General features: G+C 45.2%; 1 protein-coding gene across 9 annotated transcripts in view; it reads right to left on the reverse strand.

The window, feature by feature from the left end:
* WDR59 (WD repeat domain 59) overlaps positions 1 to 24,544 on the reverse strand; it is a 109,923-nt gene that overhangs the window by 65,400 nt on the left and 19,979 nt on the right. For 8 of the 9 annotated variants that reach the window (XM_067719806.1, XM_067719807.1, XM_067719805.1 and 5 more), the window contains exons 4-11: positions 22,592 to 22,677; positions 21,409 to 21,489; positions 19,207 to 19,244; positions 15,335 to 15,423; positions 11,281 to 11,397; positions 7,818 to 7,895; positions 5,502 to 5,658; positions 657 to 736 (exon numbers count right to left, since the gene is read on the reverse strand). In XM_067719806.1, the coding sequence (XP_067575907.1) occupies positions 657 to 736; positions 5,502 to 5,658; positions 7,818 to 7,895; positions 11,281 to 11,397; positions 15,335 to 15,423; positions 19,207 to 19,244; positions 21,409 to 21,489; positions 22,592 to 22,677 (726 nt within the window). Of the gene's footprint in view, positions 1 to 656; positions 737 to 5,501; positions 5,659 to 7,817; positions 7,896 to 11,280; positions 11,398 to 15,334; positions 15,424 to 15,683; positions 16,713 to 19,206; positions 19,245 to 21,408; positions 21,490 to 22,591; positions 22,678 to 24,544 lie in introns of those variants that run through there. The other variant, XM_067719810.1, reaches the window with a different exon arrangement.

Here is a 24,544-nt window from a genome sequence, read left to right on the forward strand (position 1 = left end):
ATGGTATTTGACCAAAATTGCTCATGAATGACTTGGTACTAAGCAGTGTAGCAAATCTGACCCAGCATTTTCTATCCACTCTGTACAGAGTGCTGTATGGGATGCAATACAAGTGAGACAAGGATCCCACCTTCAAGGAATTTAGCCACCAGATGAGAAGACAGAAACCCGTGATGGGGCAGAGCAAAGCAAGGGCCACGAAAGCAGTTCACACAGGGACCACTGTGCTTCATATAAGAACAGATACAATTTATGGGGCAAAAACTGGAAAGGGCTTCACTTGACAGGTGGTGTTGATGAACGTGGAGAACTCTGAACGCTGCCTAGTGCCAGGGCAGATTTTCTAGCCCATTTATAAGAGAAAGAAATGAAGCCCCCAAGCCCCTTGCTCAGTATGCTAACCCACACTACCTTAGATCAGGACAAGAGGAAAAAAAGACACTCAGAGGCTTTGAAGCCTTCAAGTGCTGAATACTGAAGTGGGCTCTTGAATACCTCAAAGCCTCAGTGTAGCATACACAAGCCACTCGGCCAACAGGCAAGTACGTATTAAATGTCCATTACGTATCCTCTAACTTCTTCAACTACCAAATCTTCTATCTTAAGTTTCTGGTGTATCCAGTTAACATTCCTCCACAGCATCATTGAATACATACCCTCTGCATCTGGGAATCCACCCGCCACATTCTCAGGGTCTGATCCCGTGACCACGTAACCAGTTGGTAGTCCTTGGACCCTAGAAATCACCAGATAAGAATCATGGAGGTTTTTCTGGATTCAACATCAAGTTTCTTACAGGTTGCGATGGGGTGAGATTCATTCATCCATTCATCCATTTAACAAATATTTATGGAACATCTCCTATATGCCAGGTACTGTTCTAGGCACTAGGGCTATAAAGTGAATACAAGAATCTCTGTCTTGGGCTTCCCTGGTGGCACAGTGGTTGAGAGTCCGCCTGCCGATACAGGGGACATGGGTTCATGCCCCGGTCCGGGAAGATCCCACATGCCGCTGAGGGGCTGGGCCCGTGAGCCATGGCCGCTGAGCCTGTGCGTCCGGAGCCTGTGCTCTGCAACGGGAGAGGCTACAACAGTGAGAGGCCCACGTACCGCAAAAAAAAAAAAAAGAATCTCTGTCTTTACAGATCTCACATTCCAATGGTAGAAACATACAATAACATGTCCGGTAGTGACAATGTTATGAAAAAAATAACATGGGATAAGAGGATAGAGACCGACAGGGGAACTATTTTTAGACAGGACTTTCCTGAGGAAGTCACCTTTGAGCAGAACCTTATTTTTATTTATTTATTTATTTTTTCCGGTACGCGGGCCTCTCACTGTTGTGGCCCCTCCCGTTGCGGAGCACAGGCTCTGGATGTGCAGGCTCAGCAGCCATGGCTCACGGGCCCAGCCCCTCCGCGGCATGTGGGATCTTCCCGGGCCGGGGCACAAACCTGTGTCCCCTGCATCGGCAGGAGGACTCTCAACCACTGCACCACCAGGGAAGCCCTTATTTCTTTTTTAATAAATTTATTTATCTTTGGCTGCGCTGGGTCTTCGTGGCTACGCACGGTCTTCTAATTGTGGTGGCTTCTCGTTTTGGAGCACGAGCTCTAGGCATGCGGGCTTCAGTAGTTGTGGCACACGGGCTCAGTAGTTGTGGCTCGCGGGCTGTAGAGCGCAGGCTCAGTAGTTGTGGTGCACGGGCTTAGCTGCTCCACAGCATGTGGGATCTTCCCGGACCAGGACTTGAACCCATGTCCCATGCACTGGCAAGCAGATTCTTAACCACTGCGCCACCAGGGAAGTCCTGAGCAGGAACTTAAATGAAGTGAAATAATAGCTCACAAATTAGCAAGTGAAGAGAGATGCTGGGATTTAACGTCTCACTGAACTTTCACCTCCACAAATGTTCTTCCTTTTACGTGCTCCAGAGGAGCTGGGGATGAATAGGTTGCTTGTAAAATGAATTGTTTTAAATGCATCGTGACATCTTACTGTTTAAAATAATTTTTTGGTAAGGAAATGCATCTCTTTATAAAAGGAATAATCAATCTTTAATGTTCTTAACTGACTGAATTGTATTTTCACACGATAGGACTGGTCAAAGGGAAATTATCCTATCAATAAAAAGGTCCAAGGTGCTTTCTGAAAGAGCTTTATGGAAGATCAGAACATTTCAGGGTAATTCTGCAGTACCTAGAATCTTCTTTATGGCCATCTTTAGAGAGCAAAGAATCTAGAAATAATTTCATCCATTCCCTCGTATTATGGATGGGGAAACTGAGGCAACAAAGAACAGAGTGAGTGAGGGCCAAAGTTCCTTCTCTGTGTCACTGCCTTCAACCAGGTCTTCATTCCTCCATGTTTTAATACATCCCTGTGTACAACTATCAAGACAGCAACTATTCTGAGCTACTACCTGTCATGAGAACCACCATCTAGCCCATGTTCATAACAACGATTTTCTTTTCTTATTTTCTTTTTTGGCATCGCTGCATGGCTTGCAGGATCTTAGTTTCCCGACCAGGGATTGAACCCGGGCCCTCGGCAGTGAAAGCACAGAGTCCTAACCACTGGACCACCAAGGAAGTCCCAGCAACAATTTTCTGACTCCACATCCAGCCTCTTTTCATGTCCTTGACTTTGAAGAAAAGTTATGCCTAATTCCTTTCTAAACCCAAATCCTCTACTTGGGTCTTCGGCCCTATTCCCTATTTTCAAAGGGCCTTTGCTTTCACACCTACTCCCTTTCTTGCCTCTTCTCCTTGCCTTCAAACAGAGAGGGCAGCAGCCTCCTCCTAGGAATTTAGTCTACTCCTTGCCTCTGAAGGCAAACTCATTCACAAAACCAGTTCGTGCTGCCTCTGTTTCCACTGTCTTACAATCAGGCTTCCCTCCTCAATCAGCTTTTGGAACTGGTCTCTTAATGATCGTATGGCTTCCTATTTATACCTATTTATACAATTAAGTGCTTCTCTCTTACTTTGCATGGAGATCCTTCAGCAAAACCCAAAACCAATGACCTCTGATTCCTTCATGAAGCATCCTTTTCCTTGGACCACAACATCCTGATTCTTTTCCTACCTCTGAGAGCTCCTTCACCACAGTGAAAAACCAACATCAAAGCCTGAGGTGGTCCAGTAAAAACTGACTAAGAAGACATGGCAGTAAAAAGAAAATGGAACACCATTAGGTTGAGACAGAAGTAAAATATAAGAATACATGCAGGATGGGGACTTCCCTGGTGGTCCAGTGGGTGAGACTCTGGGCTCCCAATGGAGGGGGCCCAGGTTCGATCCCTAGTCGGGGAACTAGATACCGCGTGCATGCTGCAACTAAGAGTCCGCATGCTGCAACTAAATAATTTTTTTTTAAAAAAGGAATACATGCAGGATGACTACATTTATAAAAGGTTCAAAAACAAACAAACCTAAAGTATTTTTAGGGATGCAGAAATGGGTGGTAAACTGTAAAAATAAAAACAGAAATCACTATCGTAAATGTTAGGATAGTGTTTACCCCTAGGAAAGGGAAAGGATTGTGATCGGGAAGCTTCCGGGTTCTAGCAATGCTTTCTTTCTTGACCTTGGTGGTAGTCACACAGATTTTCACATTATAAACGCTACATGTTTTATGCAATTTTGTAGATGATATATCTCACAGTAAAAAGGAATTTTAGAAAACACCTATAACTTGTACTCAAAATTTCACTACTGGCTAGACAGCCCCAATTTATACAATTCACCCTGCCAGCTTACAGATGACACAGACAACTGAAAATGGGTTGCTAAAAACTTTTTATTTCAGTCCAAAACTACAGGCCAACCTCTCGCTGCCAGACCATGGGGAAACTCTATCATCTCTTTTCAATGGCAAAATGCAGGACAAAGAGATGAAAGATGAAGTCAAGCATGGAAATTGATGGCATAGAGACCAAGCAGCCTCGTGTTTCTAGAAGCAAGTCAGATTATGGAAATGAAGATGGGAAAATTAAGAGCCTGATCAAAAGATTCCTTTCAAAAACAATCCTAGGGACTTCCCTGGTGGTCCAGTGGTTAAGAATTCACCTTTCAATGCAGGGGACATGGGTTCAATCCCTGGTCGGGGAACTAAGATCCCACATGCCGCGGGGCAACTAAACCCGTGCACTCTAGAGTCCCTGAGCCACAACTAGAGAGAAGCTCGTGTGCTGCAACGAAGACCCCACGTGCCACAGTGAAGGATCCTGCATGCCACAACAAACATCCTGCGTGCCGCAACTAAGACCCAATGCAGCCAAATAAATGAATAAATATTTTTAAATAAATAAATAAATAAAAATTTAAAAAAACAAAAAAAAATATCCTAGAAGCGGCTTGTGAAGGTCACAAACGAGCTGGGATAAGATGACTGCTCTAATCCCAGGTCCACCAGAGACCTCTCCTGGACTCTGGACAAGTCACACCACTCCACTGCCCGGTTTTCCTTTTGTGATATGAAAAGACCATGAAATATACTTCTGGTCTGGAAAACATTTAGAGAGTGTGGCAATAAGATCTCAAGACAAGGGAGGTTGAAATTAAGTTTGCATGGTGTGTTGGTGGAGAAAGTGAGGCTGAGGGCTTCCTAAACCCCCTTATACTTATGATGCATGAATGAGGGCTAGCTAGATTAAGCTGCAATAACAAACAGCCCCAAATCTCAGTGGCTTAATGCAAGGCTCTCCTGCTCTCTCTACATCTTCACCTCACCCCCACCCTGGTGGGAGCAGCGCCACATGGAGTTTCTCCAGGTACCTCGGAAGAAGCAGAGAGGGTAAATAATTGCACACTGGCTGTTACCACTTCAACCCAAAAGGGACTGCATCACTTTCGTTCATGTTTCAAGATCCAAGCAGGTCATGTGGCCAAACCTATCTTCAAGGGGTTGGGAGGTGAAATACCACTGTGTGCTTGTGAAGAGAACTGGGAGTACGTGGTAGGTGGTACTGACGATGACCTTGCATCTCCCTCATCAATAGAGGGGGAAGGGAGAATTCCTTGGCAATCCAGTGGTTAGGACTCCACGCTCTCACTGCCAAGGGCCCGGGTTTGATCCCTGATGGGGGAACTAAAATACCACAAGCCGCACGTTGCAGCCAAAACAAAACAAAACAAACAAACAAATAAACAAAAACGGGGGGGAAGGAGCAAGTGCCAGGGATTTCTGAGTGTGCGATGACCCCTGAGTTTTTCAGCTCTAGAAATGATCCAACAGCAAGGCTACCAACCTCTCCAGATCCCTTCCACATAGGAGAGACACTACACAGAACACAAGAGGATGGACTTGGGGGGAAGAAGCACAGCCACACACCCTATCACCCACCTACGATTAAAGGGGGAGGTTCCCTGACTCCCGCTCCTAAGCCAGCCGTGTTCCTGCATCCTCCCCTCCGATCACGGGGCCCACCCCGACGGGAGCTGTTGGTGAGCAGGGCTCAGGAGGAAATCAGTTGGCGGTCTCCCTCCCACCCACCTTCCTTCTGTTTCCTCCACTGGAATTCCAGCACCACATCATCATGGCCTACGAAGGTATGGACCGGCGTGTTCAAGTCAAAGACATTCCACAAGAGCAGGCTGTTCTCCCTCCGCAGCTGGGGAACCATCACGGTCACCAATCCATTGCTGAAAGGCTGTGGCAGAAGAGGGAAAAGCAGGCATTGTTCCAGGGAGAATCCGCTGTCTTGAGTTACCCACGTTGGAATTCTCGCCTAATTAAAATAAACTGGATGATGGGAGGCCCCAACCCATCTGGGGAACATTTTTCCAAATACCATCAGTTGACCATCAACATCTACTTTTCATTTGCTTTCCTTTTTTTTTTTTCTTTGCTGATGGAAGGGACCACAGCAAGTAAAAAATAAAGCTAAGCCAAATACTTGGAGAAGAACGTTTTTTAATGTAAAATAAGCAAATGGCTCTAGGGGTTGCACACGGGAACACCCCGGCTCCTCTCCACGAGTTCCCTCTGAGAGTTATCGAGTACATTCCCAGAATGAGCGTGCAAAGCACATTGAGGGTAACCCCAGACAGCAAACAAACCCCGCCATGCAGAAATGCACCAGAAGCACACCATCGACGTGGAGCAACGCCCTCCCACAGCCTGCAAGACCACAGCTTTGCAGAGGAAAATCTTCCAATTTCAGGACCGACACTTTCCACTCATAAACACCCAATGTGCGAGGTAGCTAAGGGGCTCATTTGGTTGACAGGCAGACTCTGTTCTTTAAGGAATTAAGCCAAGGCCACCTAAGAGCACATTGATTGTCTCCTGCCCTCTTGGCAGCACTCCTGAGCTTTCCTGTTTGTTTTTTAAAGCAAACATATTAATCCAGAGAAGTATTTCAATTCACAAGAGCAAAGTCTGACTTCCTCCCAAGTGCTCCCAGATGAGAAGGCCAAGTAATACCCCAATTCTCTTCTTCACGCCATGACGCAGCAGGTGGCAGCCTAATGCATAAAGATCCCTCCATTCATCTCTGTGCTCCCTTTCAAGTTGACACTGAAGGAAATATATTATCTCTGATCAATTATCCATCTGGCAACAAAGTTGGAAGGTCGGTAACAGCCTATCCACTATACTTGTAGCATTTTGTGGTTTATACAGCATTTTCATACATGTCTTTTTTCCAAAGGGAAAACATATTGTACAGGTACTAAATGCCACCGAATTGGACACTTAAAAATAAGGAATTTTATCACAATTTTTAAAAAGAGCAAGGGATATTAAACACTATTATTCATGTTTGACACAGGAGGAAACTATTACTCAAAAAACACAGGTGGCTTGCCCAAGGCCACACAAGTATTAAATGGCTCATTACAGCATTATTCACAATAGCCAAGATATAGAAACAACCTACATGTCCGTTAATGGATGAATGAATAAAGAAGATGTGGTACATATACAATGGAATATTATTCAGCGACAAGAAACAAGGAAACCCTGCCATTTGTCACAATATGGATGGACCTTGAGGGCATTATGGTAAGTGAAATAAGTCAGACAAAGATAAATACTGTATGATATCATTATACGTGGAATCTAAAAAGCTGAACTCATACAAACAGAGTATAACGGTGGTTACCAGGGGTTGGGGGTGGGAGAAACAGGGAGATGCTGGTCAAAGGGTACAAACTTCTGGTTATAAGATGAATAAGCTCTGGAGATCTAATGTACAGCGTGTGATTATGGTTAATAGCACCTATGATATACTTGAGAGTTAAGAGAATAGATCTTAAATGTTCTCATTGCAGAAAAGAGATGGTAATTATGTGACGATGGAAGTGTTAACAAATGCTACAGTGGTAACTGTTTGGCAATATGTAAGTCTAACATATCAACATGTTGTATACCTTGAACTTATGCCATGTTATATGTCAATTATATCTCAGTAAAGCTGGAGAAAAAAATTAAATGTCATTGCCAAGCCTTAAACCAAGGTCTTCTGAATCTAAAGCCAGAGTTCTTTCTACCACAATCCACTGACCTCCAGCCTCTCAACCCTCCAGCTTACCCTCTTCCCCTCCCTTACTGACCACCTTCACACTGCCCAGCTCCCCAGCCCAGCTAGTCTCGCACTTCTAGTATAGAGTCTCACCCAACGACCCAAGGGCAAATTTTTAAATAGATAACAGCTTTTATGCCGTCATTACCACCTTTGTCCCACTTCTAAACCAAGACAGAAGGAGAAAACTGTCTCACAAAAAAATAAGAGGAAATGTCCCTGGCCCCTTCTGTCCAAAACACCTAGATAATGTTTCCGAGCAAGAGGTAGGGCATCTCACTCACAGTGTATCGGGCCTTCCAGACAGGCACCTGGCAAGGGAGAATACTGAGGTATTTCCGAGGCTGGCGGTAATCCCAGAACTGGAAGAAAGAAAGCAGTACAATTTGTGAAATAAATGCCATTAAAAAAAACCCAAAAAAACCTCAACTATCAAAATAAGCATAGCCGGGACTTCCCTGGTGGTCCAGTGGTTAAGAATCCTCCTTCCAATGCAGGGGATGCGGGTTCAATCCCTGGTCGGAGAACTAAGATCCCACATGCCACGGGGCAACTAAGCCTGTGTGCCACAACTAGAGAGCCCGCACACCACAACTACTGAGTCCAAGTGCCACAACTAGACAGAAGCCCGTGCACCTCAATGAAAGATCCCCCATGACTCAACAAAGATCCCGCGTGCCACAACTAAGACCCAATGCAGCCAAATAAATATTAAAAAAAAAAAAACAGGAAAGAAATAAGCCTAGCCTTCAAATTCCACGCTTTCTGTCCTCTAACTGCATTTGAGTCAGCCCCCATGGCCATGCTCCTGTGACAGAGACACACAGGAAACGCCCCTTTCACACTCAGAAACATTATAGGAGAAACAAAGACTTCTGTGAACACATGAGGATCACTCCTTGAGGCAGATCACTGCCAGCCTGCCTATTAAACTACCTTCATAGTTGAAAGGTAGGAGTGACAACTTTTCATCCTGTATCACTTCACACCACATAGAGTAATTTAACTACTAAATTAACTACCGCTATTGCTAGTAGTTAAAAATGTACTGACTGCTGACTGCATTTCAGACAGATGCTTAGAGCTTTAAGAGTTTCATCCCATCTAATCCTTACAACAATCATACAGTGGGTGTTATGAATCTCTTTTTCAAGGGTGGAAGCTAAATTACTAAACGATGTAACTTGTCAAGGCCACACAGCAAAAAGGTGACTGTGCGACTATTTGGGGCCCAACCACTCACGTCCACTCTTCCACCCACTCCAACACAGAAGGTGCAGGGAACACACAGGTGAGCCAGACAAGAACTGAGCCTTAGAGACATTTATGCTTTTAACAGAAAAACAAACACACTTAGAGCTCAAGCATTTGCCATGAAAGCAGGAAATGGCAGAGCACCAAAGGCAGGAGGGCCAAGACTGAAACTCTGAACTATCAGGTATTAAGGAACTATTGTCAAAAACAGGTGACAGGGGCTTCCCTGGTGGCGCAGTGGTTGAGAGTCCGCCTGCCGATGCAGGGGACGCGGGTTCGTGCCCCGGTCCGGGAAGATCCCACATGCCGCGGAGCAGCTGGGCCCATGAGCCATGGCCGCTGAGCCTGCGCATCCGGAGCCTGTGCTCTGCAACGGGAGAGGCCACAACAGTGAGAGGCCCGTGTACCGGAAAAAAAAAAAAAAAAAAAAAGCTCTTATTCTCAAGGCCATCATTGATGGGGTCTTATGAAATGATTACATTATAGTTGAATGGAGGACTTCAGTCTATTTCAATGTGATAAAGTTGGTTATTATAATAAGTTAACCAGAGCCATGCTGCCCCCTATCCATAGGTAACTTCTGCTTTCCTCTTACCATTGCCAAAGGCCTCTGCTCCAAGCTAGGGATCAAAAGAAATTTTTCTGAAGAAATGTCGGAAGACCCTCGGTCAAGAACCAGGTTCCTGACTGCTGACATCACAGGGCACAGCCGCTGGGTACGGGTTTCTCAATATGGCTCCCCTTATACCACGAACATGTCAGAATGCACAAGGGGACTGGGTCTGGATTTCCAGGACTCAGCCTGGAAGATGGCAATTTTGTAAAATAGCCTGCTTACCCCAAGATAAGGAAAAAAACAATTGGTTATCCAAACTGACATGAACGAATTTCATTACAGTTCATGTTCTATTTTTAATGGTCATAGAAGAAAAATCCTTTTCTTTCTTCTTGATCTAGCTCTCACCCTCAATACAACAGTTTTACAGTTTACAATCTACAAAGTGAAGTGAAACTCATTCAACGGTATCTTGTTCCAGCAGACCCCTTAGAATTCACAAAAGACAAATAGAATGAAAATTATTGGTATAAATTATAAGCTAATAAATTGTCAGATAAACTAAAGAAAATGATTATGTAGGAAAAAATGGCATGCATTGAGCCTTATCAACCAATTACTAAAAACAATGGCTGACTATTATAAGTGCCTCTAAATTGCTTCACTTTTTCCAATTATGTTATTTGTATATGTTCAATAAAAACTGTCTTCCTACCAGGGTATAGTGGAATAAATCAAATACCATGCCAAAAATCTCATTTAATTCATAAGCTAAGCCCACTAGTAAGGAATAGGGACTGTGTTTCACATGTGGAAACTGCTCTGTTTCTATTTTATTACCTATGGAATCCAGGCCTCAAGGGTAGTAAAGTTGTCAGTGAATATTGACAAACTTGGGGACCTCAAAGAAAGAGAAGGAGGTGAATCGGATTATTACTGGTTCCTGAAGTTGGGAAACAAGCTGATGGGGTATGGGGACAAACACTTAAATCCAAAACAAACAAACAAACAGAAAAACCACTGTTGGCACATAAGAATAAATTACAGCCCCAGGGGATTTACAAACCTCCAGAGAGAAGTTAGATTTTAAGCCTGAGTGTACGATTCTAGCTTTGCTAACCATACCAAAAAGACGTACATGCCTGTGTAAATAAAACAAAGCATTAAATTGCTGAAGCTGAATCCTAAAGCTGCTAAGCAAATTGCTGCGATCAAATCTCTGTCCTTCCAGGCAGAGACCTGATCATATGCAGGAACTGTGGGGCACGGCTAACTCTGTGCCCTGCATCCTTTTGAACAAGGGTGCATATCACATCCCACAGTCAGAGAGGATAAACAAACAAGAAACACTGAGAGAACCAAAAATAACAGGGTCACCGACATACATAAATCCTTGAGCATCTCCTGTAACTTAGAGAATCTCTAATAAAACAACTCCATCTCTACTTGGGAAATGCTGATGATCGACGACGTCCTAACTTGTGCAGATGTGATAATCACGTGAGAAAATTGCTTTTTCCACCCCAGACTAATGGTAAACTTGATAACTTTAATGACCATGTGGGCTTTTCTCCTTTATTTGTTTATCTGTTGTGTTTTTATTTTGATGAGCCAGTCCTGAAATGGGACTTCCTGACAACTTCTTGGCAAGTAAACTTCTTTTCCTTTCTAGATGTTTTTGTCTCTGACTTCCTTTCACAAAGGGAAAGAAGAAAAGCCTCTGAACAAATGCCAGGAGCCATATCAGATACGTGCTACTACATCACTCCCGCTGGACCACATAACCAGGTGTACTTGCCCAGCTCCCCAAAAAGCACATGCACCCCTGAAACACGTGCCATGCTAACCTACTGCAAATTTCCTTCTGAAGAAAGTGCTGACACATCCCTGATGCCTCCCAAACACGCTCCCCCAACTGCCCTGGGGATGCCGCTCACCTTGACAGAGTTGTCTTGACTGGAGGTAGCAAGAATGTGCTCGCTGTCTGGGTGCCAGTCCAGGCCGTGGATTTTGGAGAGGTGGGCTGCGAGATACTCCACTGCTGTGCTGGGCTTCTGCAACAGGATCAGCAACGAGAGTTGTCACTTCAGAAGGAACTCATAGTGTCCACCATATAATAGTCTGCTAGGTGCCAAGTGGGAATACAAAAATACTCCCAGAGGAATTCCCTGGCGGTCCAGTGGTTAGGGCTCCGTGCTCCCACTGGAGGGGGGCGCAGGTTTGATCCCTGGTCGGGACACTAAGATCCTGCATGCTGCACAGCGCAGCCAAAACAACAACAAAGAACTCCCAGAGACCATCTCTACTCTTAAGAAACTCCGCTTTGTTGGTTTTTTTTTTTGCGGTACGCGGGTCTCTCACTGTTGTGGCCTCTTCCGTTGCGGAGCACAGGCTCCGGACGCGCAGGCTCAGCGGCCATGGCTCACGGGCCCAGCCGCTCTGCGGCATGTGGGATCTTCCCAGACCGGGGCACGAACCTGTGTCCCCTGAATCGGCAGGCGGACTCTCAACCACTGCGCCGCCAGGGAAGCCCTCCATTTGTTTTGTTGAAAACAAACGACAGAAGACTTCTCCAGCTCTCCTTCACGCATTCTCTGAATATGGGCCTGTGAGCCTAATCTACTTCTGCTCTGGCTCCAGGTACGGCCTTAATGAAGGACACAAGGTAGTGGATGCTTTTCTCCTTTGGTACCGTGGTCTGCAATTCCTGCTCCCCTTCCTCACAATCACCCACAAAGAGGGGCTGTGACATCTAAACAGACCCAACCCCAATCCTGGGGGTAAAACCACTAATCTTTTTTTTTTCTAATTGAAGTATAGTTGATGTACAATATTATATGTTACAGGTGTACAATACAGTGATTCACAATTTTTAAAGGTTATACTCCATTTATAGTTATTATAAAATACTGGCTTTATTTCCCGTGTTGTACAATGTAACACAACATTGTTGCTTGTTTTGTACATAATAGTTTGTCCCGCATAATCCCCTACCCCTATAGTGCCCCTCCCCACTTCCCACTCCCACTGGTAACCACTAGTTTGTTCTCTATATCGGAAAACCACCAAGCTTAAAATGATCAAGCCCTAAGACCTCAAAAAGAGAATGAACACACATCACAAAAGAAAACAATACATTATTAATAAGCATATATAAAACAAATTCAGAAGGAAACCTCAGAAATATATTCATACATTAAAACATTAAAAGATTGTTTTTAGCAATCAAGTTAGAAGATATTTATAAATAATGTTCAATGCAGTGAGGCTGCATTTGTCACTGGTGGTATACATATAAAATAGTATAACCTGTTCGGGAAAAAAACTGGACAATTTTTATCAACAGACTTAAAATTCTTCCTTTCTTAAGGGAATATTCTAAATTCACAAAAAGCTTTAGGTACCAAAGATGTTCATCTTGGTGTTATTTGGAACACCTAGAAACCAGAAACAACATGAATAATAAGTGGGGAATAATTAAATGTTAGAACCAATTATTGTACAGCTATCTGATACAATATGATGTAGCCATTAAAAGTTATACTTAGAAAGAGTTTATAACACAGGGGAAATGCATTTGTTGTAATGTTAAATGAAAAAAGTATGCATAACTATGCATATGATATGATAAACCATGTTTTAAAAAAAAGCATAAGAAAAGAAAACACCAAAATATTAGCATTTGTCTCTGGGGCAGGACTATGAATGATTTTTATTTTCTCTTTTATATTTTCAACAAAGAGCATGTATTACTTTCTGTAATCAGCACTGGTCTATTAGGTTAACAGTGTAATCTCCAGAACCAGCCTCCCTGAATTTAAATCCTGGCAACAAACTGTGCCTCAGTTTACTCAGCTGTAGAATGGGGTAATAATATTACCTACTTTAAAGGTTAGTTATAAAGAGAAATGAATCAATACACATAAAGTTCTTAGAACAATGCCTGTGCATAATGAACACTTAGAAATATTAGTATTGGGCTTCCCTGGTGGCGCAGTGGTTGAGAGTCCGCCTGCCGATGCAGGGGACACAGGTTCGTGCCCCGGTCTGGGAAGATCCCATATGCCGCGGAGCAGCTGGGCCCGTGAGCCATGGCCGCTGAGCCTGCGCGTCCGGAGGCTGTGCTCCGCAACGGGAGAGGCCACAACAGTGAGAGGCCCGCGTACCGCAAAAAAAAAAAAAAAAAGAAATATTAGTATTACTAGTCATTCACGAATTTGAGTGAAAAATCCAACATTACCACTGATACCACACTTTCTTAAGCCTGTGATGCTTGCTGCCAATAGTCCTGCTTTGATACTAGAAAGTGCCAGAGAAGTGAAATGACAACCAACAAGCTTTACAATCCATATGAACAGAAGTCCTAGGTATTAATAGCCAAGAAAAAGTTAAAGCTCTTTAAACAAAATAGATAAAAGGCTCGTTAAGGGAAGTCAGGGTTATGAGTAGACCAATCCGAAGGCTAGAAAGAAACAGTTCAGCAGTACATTTCTACAAGATAAGGAACACAGCTACTGTTTTGGAAAACAGGTCCTCACCGAGCTCATGGCTAAATACCCAATTGTTTATTTTGCCTATGGCTCTGAAAACAGTCTAAAGCAAATACACAAGTACTACAAATTAACCAAACATTTTAGTTAAACCATTTACTATATTTAAATGCTATACCAGTGCCAAATATGAATAAAACCAATTGCCAATTGAAGAAATAAAGATGGATGAAGAATGACTATTACCAGACTGGACTAAAGGGACAGAGATAAAACTAGCGTATAGAGGATGCACCATCCATCCTTTCCTTATAAAATCACCTTGTCACCTAAAAGCCACCTAAAGCGAGGGCTTCAGCCGGCACACCCCTTTCCCAGCAGGTCTTGGCACCCAAACCAGCAGCCTCCCAATCTCTGCTTCACTTCCCTCTCCTCTCCAACTGTATGACTTTATTCCCTGCTGGAAGGGGAAGGGAGCAGGGCAGCCGGAAGCAAGGCTGAGACTTTACAGTCAGCATCCCAGTTGGGACAGTTCCTGAACAAGTTCCAGGAAAACTAACAGTAGGTCCTCCCCACGAAGGCAGGTTTCACAGAGCAGGAAGCAGAATTTACACCCCAGATCTTACCGAAGTCGACCACTCTCTGCATTCTTACCCAGTCGTCTGGCAGCTAGTCATGGAAGAGGCCCTTTCCCTGCATCACTGTTCTCACTGATGCCAACATATCAAACTTCCAGACTTGCCATTACAGTAGCAGCCCAGAACCCTGCAACTCTTTCATGCCTCTCAGGTCCATGGGCTAATGCAGGGAGAACGTACCGTCTGCAGGCTCATTTGAGGCTGACGGCACAGCTAGACTTCCAAGGGAAGATTTGAGCATACCAAGTATCCTGCCTCAGTGATTTAATTCTAGATGGTATATGTCCTAGAACAATGAGTTTTCACTTTGCAATCTGGGGCAGGAATGTGAAGCCTGCTGACCATTCTAGAATAGTATCTGGTCCCCCAGGCTTGACCCCCCTCAGGGACACACACACTATTATCATCTTTATTCTGAAGAAAAGGAAACTGAGGCTTGGAAAAGTTTGTGGCTCACCTGATATCATAATCAGGAGGCAGCAAAATGGGACGCTAGCCTAGGTCAGGCCAAGTTCATCTTCTTTTTTTTTTTTTCTTTTTTTTTTGGCCACAGCACGCAGCTTGCGGGATCTTAGTTCCCTGACCGAGGATTGAACCTGTGTCCCCTGCAGTGCAAGCTCAGAGTCCTAACTGCTGGACTGCCAGGGAATTCCCCAAGCTCATTTTCTTAACCACTGATCATAATGTCTCACTCCCTTATCTTCCATCAACACCAGTTTGATCGGGAAGCAAATGTCATCTGGTACTAGGATCTTAACGTGGCAATTAACCAGGCTGCACAGGGTACCCTGGTCTCTCAAAACAAGTCCTGCTATTCACAGCATCCTCTTCAGATCCTCTCAGAGGGGAAAAAGATTACTTACCCGCTTGTCCCATATCCGTACATCCCCGTCATGACTGGTGGCAAGGCAATTAGCGTTTTTTTTATTCCATTTGACCTGTGAGGCACCCGCTGCAAAGAAAAATCAGGGGAGGAAAGCTGTTGCCCTCAACGCCTTCAGCACCAGAGTGGAGCTTATCCAGGGGAGCTGGATAATGAGCTCCGGATGAGTAAGAACAGAACTCTTCAAGCTTCTAGGACTGCATCAGCTCCATCATTAAGGAGAAAATGAAGCCAAAGAATAAATGAATTAACACATGGGAACAGGATCAGAGTCACCTAATTGAGGAAATAATCTCACTAAGGAGAAAAAAAAAAAAACTTCAGGTTACCTCCGAGCAGAATCAGCAGGGAAATACAGTTTCTTACAGAGCGGCGGTTCAGCCCGGCTCTGCTGGCTGGTAACTGACACATCACACAACCTGGCCCTTCATCCTCTTGGACACCAAGCTTGCGCTCCCAATCAGAAGAGCCTCAGCTCAAAGCCTGCTCCTTCCCACACTGGTTTTTTTGGTTTCGTTTCTGGGGAAGGGAGTGTCTTGGAAAAACACAGCCTCCAGATGAGGCTCAGCTGAAGAATAAGCCCCAGTGTGGCCCAATTCTGCCCTCAGAAAATTATGTGCACCCCACCCCCACTCTCATCTCCCCATGAGCAAGCGGTTACACGTGGCCCTGCGTGGAGACAGGGAAAGGGAACACTCCTGGCACCATGTGAACTCAGTCCTCTGCCAGAACACAGAGGTAACAACAACGGGGACAAAAGAGCTACATAAGAGAGGAGGCATACTGGAAGATGCCAGAAGGGGCTGAGACGGGTGGAAAATTGGGGCATAGCAGCACTTCCAGCTGACTCAAAATAATCACGATGATGATGTTAAACCAGAACCACATGATGACTCTCCCTCCACCTCTTCTTGTTCTTTGCTCAGACAACACATGACATTTCTGCTTTGACACCCTCTCCCTTTGGGTGGGTGTTTATTACTTGGGGACACCGCAGTGGATCCAGGACTTTGGAGAGCAACCTGACCAAGAAACCGCAGAGTATGAGACAGGAAGCAAGGACTCAGAACCTAACAGGAAATAGAGTAAGGCCCAGACTTTACCCTTGCTTGGTTTTGGTGAGGGTGTTTGTTTGCTTATTTGGTTTTTTGTTGTGTTTTTTTTTCCTTGAGACACAAGGCACCTTAAGTCACCTAAGAACGAATGATGGAGACCCTGAAGTTGGAGGATGGTCTCCTATTACTTAGGAGACCCAGTTTCTTTGCAAGAAATGATATCAGCTAGAGGAGAAAGTGTGTAAAAAAAAAAAGACTGCTCCAGGGTCCCTGGTGGCGCAATGGTTAAGAATCCGCCTGCCAATGCAGGGGACACAGGTTCAAGGCCCAGTCCAGGAAGATCCCACGTGTCAGGGAGCAACTGGGCCCGTGTGCCACAACTACTGTGCCTGCACTCTAGAGCCCGCGAGCCACAACTACTGAAGCCCGCACGCCTGGAGCCCGTGCTCTGCAACAAAGAAAAGCCACCGCAATGAGAAGCCTGCATACAGCAATGAAGAGTAGCCCCCGCTCACTGCAACTAGAGAAAGCCTGCACACAGCAACAAAGACCCAACGCAGCCAAAAATAAATAAATAAATTTATTGAAAAAAAAAAAATACTGCTCCGTCTCCACGTGACAGTTACCAAAGAATTCAACAACACAGGAAAAAAATTTTCTCTATGTCTTTAATGTTGTGTCTAAATGAGATGATGGATGTTCACTCAATTTACTGTGGTCATCATTTCATCATGTACGTAAGTCAAATCATTACGCTGTACACAAACTTATACAGTGCTGTGTGTCAATTATATCTCAATAAAACCAGAAGAAAAGGAAAAAGAAAAGAAAAATAAGTTCCAAGAAAATATGCCTTTCCCAGTAGGTGGTCCATCAGAACATGAAGCCTCCCAGAGGATTCTGGGAACCCCCTAATTCAATGTGTTTTATTAGGATTGTGACACCAGGGTCAAACGGAGACCTCCCAGACCATAAGAGCTCTCAGAAACAGATAACGCTCTGGAGCACACACGGACATGCTCTTACTGACCCCCTACCCCAAGGTATAAACAATGTGCTCACAGAGAGATGAGGACCACAGGCTCTGGGGAGCCGCAGCACCCGGGCTGCACCTCTCAGGGAATGAGAGCTCTGCCACCACTGAGACCTCACTGAGGTGCAAAAAAGAAAGAAGTCTCCTACCTCTGTTTTTTCAGAAAGACTCCCAAAAGAAAGCAATTAGAATAATCTTTCTTTTTAGAGGTCCTCTATAAGCCATCTAACTTAAAAGCCTGCAAGTAGAAACAACAAAGTCAGGGATGGATGACTGCGACATTCACAGACCATTAGTAGTTTCTTTCAGCTCAGTGTCCTCTGCAACCACGTCTGTGGGCCATTCTATGCCTCAGGTCATAAGTGCCTACAAGTGTGTGTGCACAGGTTGTGAGGGAGGCACCAGCACAGCTGTTAAGCACTCAGCACAAGCGACACAGGTGCCTGAGTTCCACATCCATGGAACAAACACTCCCAGAGCATCTCCACAGGACAGGCGCTTAGGCTGTCCCTGGTCTGCAGCCCTGAACAAGGCAGACGTGGTCCCTAACCTCACAGAACAAACCAACCAACTGCTTAATACAGTCATGATGTTTAATGCCTTCAAATGATGAGGTGTTGGGGTGCAGGGGGATAAAAAGAAGAATCATGTGATCATTTTGGAGCAAACACCAAATGTGAATTCAAATGACGCAAGAAGATACAAAAAAGCAGGATTTAAGAGACAGATAATATGATCTGTTTTGACCAAGGAGGCCAAAACAGAATACTGATGGCTGGGCTTCATCATGGTGGGCAAGGTATACCGGTTCTATGCCCAAGTTCAACTCTCAGGAAGTGGTGAGAATACTCTGTAACAGGCCCAATGCAGCACTGCAAAAAGAGTCAAATTCCAACAGAGTGATGAAAACAGGTAGCTCAGAAAGTGATTTCAAAGTTTCAGTATGCCCAGTATGCCCATAAATGATACCACGGGGACACAATCAGTATAATCTAGACTGTGCGGAAACCGCAGTTTCTTCAGTAAAGAAACTGCAGGGAAGGAAAAACAAACCAACCAACCAAAAAAGGGAAGGGAGGAGAAACCTACCAACTGAAAGAGATGAGAAATATATCAACCACTTATAAATACGGACTTTATTTGGATTGATTCAAATAATTTGTAAAAAGAGAACAAAAAACAAAACTACTGAGACTACTGGGGAAATCTGAATACTGCTTAAATATTTGACGACATTAAAGAGCTACTGTTAATATTTTTAGGTATGCTAATGGTATTGTGGTTATGTTTTTTTTAAAAGGATTCTTCTCTTATTAAAAATACTTAACTGAAATATTTGTTGATGAAATGATATGACACCTGGGATTTGCTTCAAAATAATCCCAAAGGGGATAGGGGTAGGGGTGGGTGGACTAGCGGGTGAAAGAGGAAATAAGATTGTCTGTCGACAACGTTCAAGCTGGATGACGAACACAAGGCAATTCATCCTCTTCTAGTTTTATACACTTTTGAAAGTTTCCACAAGAAAAAGCTTAAAAACAAACCAATGTGGCTCCTGCCCTTGAATTTTGAAATAAGTTCCTGACCACATTCTACAGTCCTGACTCTAACTTCTGCGAGGAGCGGGAGGAGGGCCCTGTGACGTGGACCTTACAGGTCCACGCGACCGTGGACAGAGCCTGGGGCATGGGGGACGGGGGGGGTCAGTGGGAACGAAGCAGTGGAAGGAAGGGAATGCAGGCCGCCGGGGGGGCGTCCACTCACCTACAGCAGACAGCGCAACGGTCGGCTTCCGTGTATCTCTGAAACATAAGAGTCAGAAGTCAAAAGCCCGTTCACCTGCCCCCATCCACCTGGTGCCTTTCTCCCGCTGCTCGCATTTCTTCACTTTCCTTTCAGTGGGAATGTGAGGACCTTAAAAAGTAGTGTAAAGAGAAGCCTGTCTCCCTCCAGCGAGATGAACTTTCTCAGCCTCTTCAGCTGAGGCTAAGAATTTCCAATTATACAGTTGTATCCACAGAGAACAAATTACACGACCTGGCGTGGCCTGGGTAACTCTGATGCGGGGGTGGAGGGAGCCAAGGGAACCCCTTCCTGGTGTCATTTCTCCTGTGGAACAACGGGACAGTCGTGGAGGCGTAATTCTGCAAGAACCAACAGCACTGCCAAGGTGGACTGGAAAACTACTCTGGGTGTTCCCAACAGCCAAGAGGTAGAAGCAACCTAAGTGTCCACGACTGATGAATGGATAAATACACTACTGTCTCTACATACAATGGATTGTTATTAGACCTTAAAAAGGAAAGCAATACTGTCATGAGCGACAACATGGACGCACCCTGAGGATATTATACTAAGTGACGTAAGTCAGTCACAAAAGGACAAACACTGTATGATTCCACTTACATGTGGTACCTAGAGTCGTCAAATTCATAGAGACAGAAAGTAGAGTGGTGGCTGCCAGGGACTGAGAGGAGGGGGAAACAGGGAGTTGGTTAATGGGTACAGATTTTCAGTTCTGCACGATGAAAAAGTTCTGGAGCTTTGTTGCACAACAATGTGAACATACTTAACACTACTGAACCGCACTCTTAAAAATGATTAAGATGGTAAATTTTGCTTTGCGGCTTTTACCACGATTTTATTTATTTTTTAAACTACTCCTGGATACAATGGGAGACTCAACCGTTCACCACGAATGGTCAAAATGACAGAACTGGGCAGCCCCCTAGGGCTAGGAGGGCCAGACAAGGCAAATCTGCAGCCCTGGCTTACTGTTCAGAAGACCTAAGAAGGCAAGTCAGTTCAAGTGTCTTTCAGTCTTTAAATTATGAAAACAACTGTTTCATGTAAATGAGGGACGCTTGCCCCAGAGCTCCCAGGGGGCGGTTTGCTCGTTAAGAGCCCCTCTCTTCCACTTCCCCTGGATTTTCTGCTCCTTCTCCCTCCTCTGGCGCTGCCCTTAGACCTGTCACCTTGGAAGCGCTAACCTGCATGGGATGCAGGTGAAGTCAGCTGTGTGCATCCTTACTCCCTGAGGATCCCTTTCCCTGGTCTGTCTGGTCAGTCAAACCTCAATACCTGGCTTGTCCTCTGCCTACAGTTTACCTTTCAGTGTAAAGCATCACAAAGTCACCGCCATTTGGGGGCAGAGTGGCCTGGCTGGGGAGAGGGTGTCCTTTCTGGGGACTCCACAGGCCACAGGCCCTCTAGTTAACGGTTACGGGGAAAGGAATCTGCTGTACAAAGAGAAACGGGAATGGATGTTTATTAAGAACTCAGGACGCGCCAGGCCCTGGGCTGGGCGCTCCTCCACTCTTTGCTCCGTGGAGAGTTGCTCTACGAGGTGGCTCTCAGCCCCCTTTCCAGAGGGGAAGCGAAGCGTCACCAAGAGCAAAGTAGCTGTCCTGGAGCACTGCTCGCTGCAGCATGTGTGTGTCTGTACCCCTCAGAATGCCCCCACCGTCACCTGCCACTTCAGGAAGCTCCAGCCTGACTTCCAAATGCCAGAACCTGTGGTTCTCTGACAACGGGATTTCCCTGGCTGCTGAAGCCCGTTTTGCAAACCTCTGTGACAGGCCTGAAGTGCCAGGGAGCTGAGGCCCCCGGGGACAGCCTTCAACCAATGACTGACAGTGATGGCGCCCCCGCTTCCTCAGCCCTCGGAGGGGAACACCTCTGAGGAGGGAGTGGTACACCAGCCCCTAGTGTTCCCAGTAAGACCAAGCTCCACCTGTTCATGGTGGTACCCAATTAGATGATGTGCCCTCTCTGTGTGGCCTTCCCGATCCTGTCTCTCTTCCCACCCCCAATAGCAGTTCTGTCCCCTCCTAAACAACGTATCTGCAGTGTCTCCTCATCTCAGGGTCTGCATCTAGGGAAAACCAAATTAAGATACCCAATCTCTAAAACAAAGGTCCCAGATCATTCCACAGCCAAGTGGTTATGCCTCTTAACGGTTCTTACTTGATATCCCAAATGTAGATGTAGGTGTCCACAGAGCTGGTGACCAGGAGATCTGGCTCAAACACTGCCCAGTCCAAGTCACTGGAAACACAAGGAATAAACAGGACAACAACGAAGAGAAAAAAATTCAGAGTCCATTTCCAAAGCATTCGCAGATTTCATTTCTAGTGGCTTCAGAAAGTCACTGTTAATGGGCCCCTGAACATGGTTTAGGCTGGGAATCTCCAAAGTTCTTTGGGAAAGAAGACTTAACCAAGCTCTGAAGGAAACTTTCAGGTCCTTCCCTGGTTACCACCTGCTCCCCCAAACCAAAAGAAACAGAGCATTTCAACTTAAAACACATACACACACAAAAGCGCACATACGTGCATGTGCGCAAACTAAGACAAAACAAAGAAAAAAACTCCACGTAATTGTTGACATCGTTTTTTAAGTCAGACTCAACCACAGGTACCTTGAGTAAACCCAACATCTTTAAAGCACTGGCAAACTGCCGTGTTGCCTCACAGTTTTCAAGGAGGGCAAGCAGGGCCCTGGTCCTCCCCACCCACGTCCTCACTCCTTGAAAGGCACTTGCTACACAAACAGTTAACACAGGCCGGGGGTTCTGGCCTTTCCCATCACCTCCCACGTCAGCTTCACCACTCCCACACTTCCTGCTGCTACTTCTCACAAGAAGTTTTCCCCACCCAGAAAAGGATGGATCCAGGAACATTCCAGAAGCCAGCTGGAAGGCCACGAGTGGGAAGCAACTGGGCATCTGGGTAACGGACTATGATGCAGGAGCTCCACGTGGTGCCCCACTGTGGCTGGACAGAGAGCAAAGGGCTGGCCCCCAAGGTCTCTGTGCTCCAGGGCACCGCCGACCATGAGCTGGGGGATTCTGCGGGCGTAAGTTCATCTCCCTCCTATAGCAAACAGCTCTAACCCTTTATTCTGGACCAGGCTGTACCTAAGTGTCTCCTGGGATCGGGGTTAACAGCTACAGGGATGCTGGCTCCTGAACACTGGCTGTTCCTCGCTGCAAAGACCATCACTTCAGGACTGCTAAGGACGCAGCAGCCACCTGGAGCCAATGCAACACAGAGGGTCCAGCCTGGAGGGGGACGGTGTCTTTGTTTCACTTCCCGAGACACTGCGACAAAGTGAGACAGGCCAGGGAGCAGTGGAGGGCTGTGCCTACCTGATGACACGAGTGTGGCCTTGTAAGGTCGTGCTGACTTCCCCACTGCCGTCTTTCCACTTATAAAGGTCGACACGTTGGTTGCTCTGAAAAGAGACAAGGGGAAACCCATCTTGAACAGTTATGGCTGAACTAAGGCTACAGACACACTCGTGAGCACGTGAGCTATGGGTTATGGAGCCGCCCCCAACCATCAGAAGAAAATCCTCCCTGCCCTAACGGTCACACACCCATCTCCCCAGCTGCTGTCACACTCCATGTTCTCAGCTCACCCTTCCCACCATCAAATGCCCGGAGTCCACCTACCACACTTTGAAAAAACACATGCATGAGAAAGAAAACAGAATCACCACTAAAAGGGTGTCCTAGAAGGCAAAATTATAGAAGACTCCTTGAAATATGAACTTCTTTAAGGGTTAAGCAGAAAGACACAGGGAAAATGGGCCAGAAGAAACCACAATTACAATAAGGAGAAGGAAGAAAAACAAAGCTTCAATCAAACTACATTTCTCTTAAAGAAACAAGCCAGCAAATGCTCCCTAAATATCATGAGTTCACGAAACACACTGAAAATGGATAAAGATTACTAATAGACTAAATACTATTAGTAGGCTATTTAATAATTTCTGAACTGATATATATATATATATGTATATGATGGATTTTCATTTTAGCTCAGAGACAGATAGTTGTATACAGCTCTGAGATTTTTATCCAGAAATGCCAGTTTCCAATTCTAAATAGGTAAGGTTCCTGTCAAAAGGTAAGGATTCAAAATAGCTTCCAATGGGAATAGGAGTGTAAAGAAAAGCACCCCCTCATCTTTTTTATTTATTTATTTTTTGCGGTACACGGGCCTCTCACTGTTGTGGCCTCTCCCGTTGCGGAGCACAGGCTCCGGACGCGCAGGCTCAGTGGCCATGGCTCACGGGCCTAGCCGCTCCGTGGCATGTGGGATCTTCCCGGACCAGGGCACGAACCCGTGTCCCCTGCATCGGCAGGCGGACTCTCAACCACTGTGCCACCAGGGAAGCCCCCCCCATCTTATAATAACATTCCTAGCCATTTCCAGGGTCTGCTAGTGCCAGTTTATGCACTAGGAACCTTAAGAAACCTGCCCTCTGCTCTTTCCCATCACACTGCACACTGGGTGTCATCACCCACATCACAGGTGAGGCAACTGAGGCTCCAAAAGTTGGATGGGCGCTCAAGATAAAACAGTGAGTGTTGAAACTGGGACTTGACCTCAGATTTGCCTAACTCCAAAGTTCTTTCTCCTGAAAATGCTTGCCTTCCAACCAAGAGCAATGAAGGGAAAAAAAAATCAGTAAATTGAACTTCATCAAAATTAAAACTTTTATGTATCAAAAGACGTTATCAAGAAAGTAAAAAGACAATCTACAGAATTGGAGAAAATATTTGCAAATCATGTCCCTGATAAGAGTCTAGTATCAGGAATACATAAAGAACTCTTATAACTCAACAGCAAAAAGACAAACAACCCAATTCAAAAATCCGCAAAGGACTTGAATAAACATATCTCCAAAAAATGATATACAAATGGCCAGCCAGCACGTGAAGGGATGTTCAACATCATTAGTCACTAGGGAAATGCAAATCAGAACCACAGTGAGATACCACTTTATACCCACTAAGATGGCTAGAATTTTTAAATTACAAAAACAAAAACAGGAAATAAATTTTGGTGAGGCTGGATTGTGCATTGCTATGCAATGCTGATGCACTGCTGATGGGACTGCAAAACGGTCTTGTGCATTGTAGAAAACAGTTTGATGGTTCCTCAAAAAGTAAAACACAGGCTTCACATGGCCTTTCAATCACTCCTAGGAATATATACCCAAAAGAAGTGAAAATGAGTACCCAAAAAAGTACATGTACAGGGCTTCCCTGGTGGCGCAGTGGTTAAGAATTCGCCTGCCAATTCAGGCGACA

This window comes from Pseudorca crassidens, chromosome 20 (assembly GCF_039906515.1).
Source record: "Pseudorca crassidens isolate mPseCra1 chromosome 20, mPseCra1.hap1, whole genome shotgun sequence".
NCBI classification, from domain to species: Eukaryota; Metazoa; Chordata; class Mammalia; order Artiodactyla; family Delphinidae; genus Pseudorca; species Pseudorca crassidens.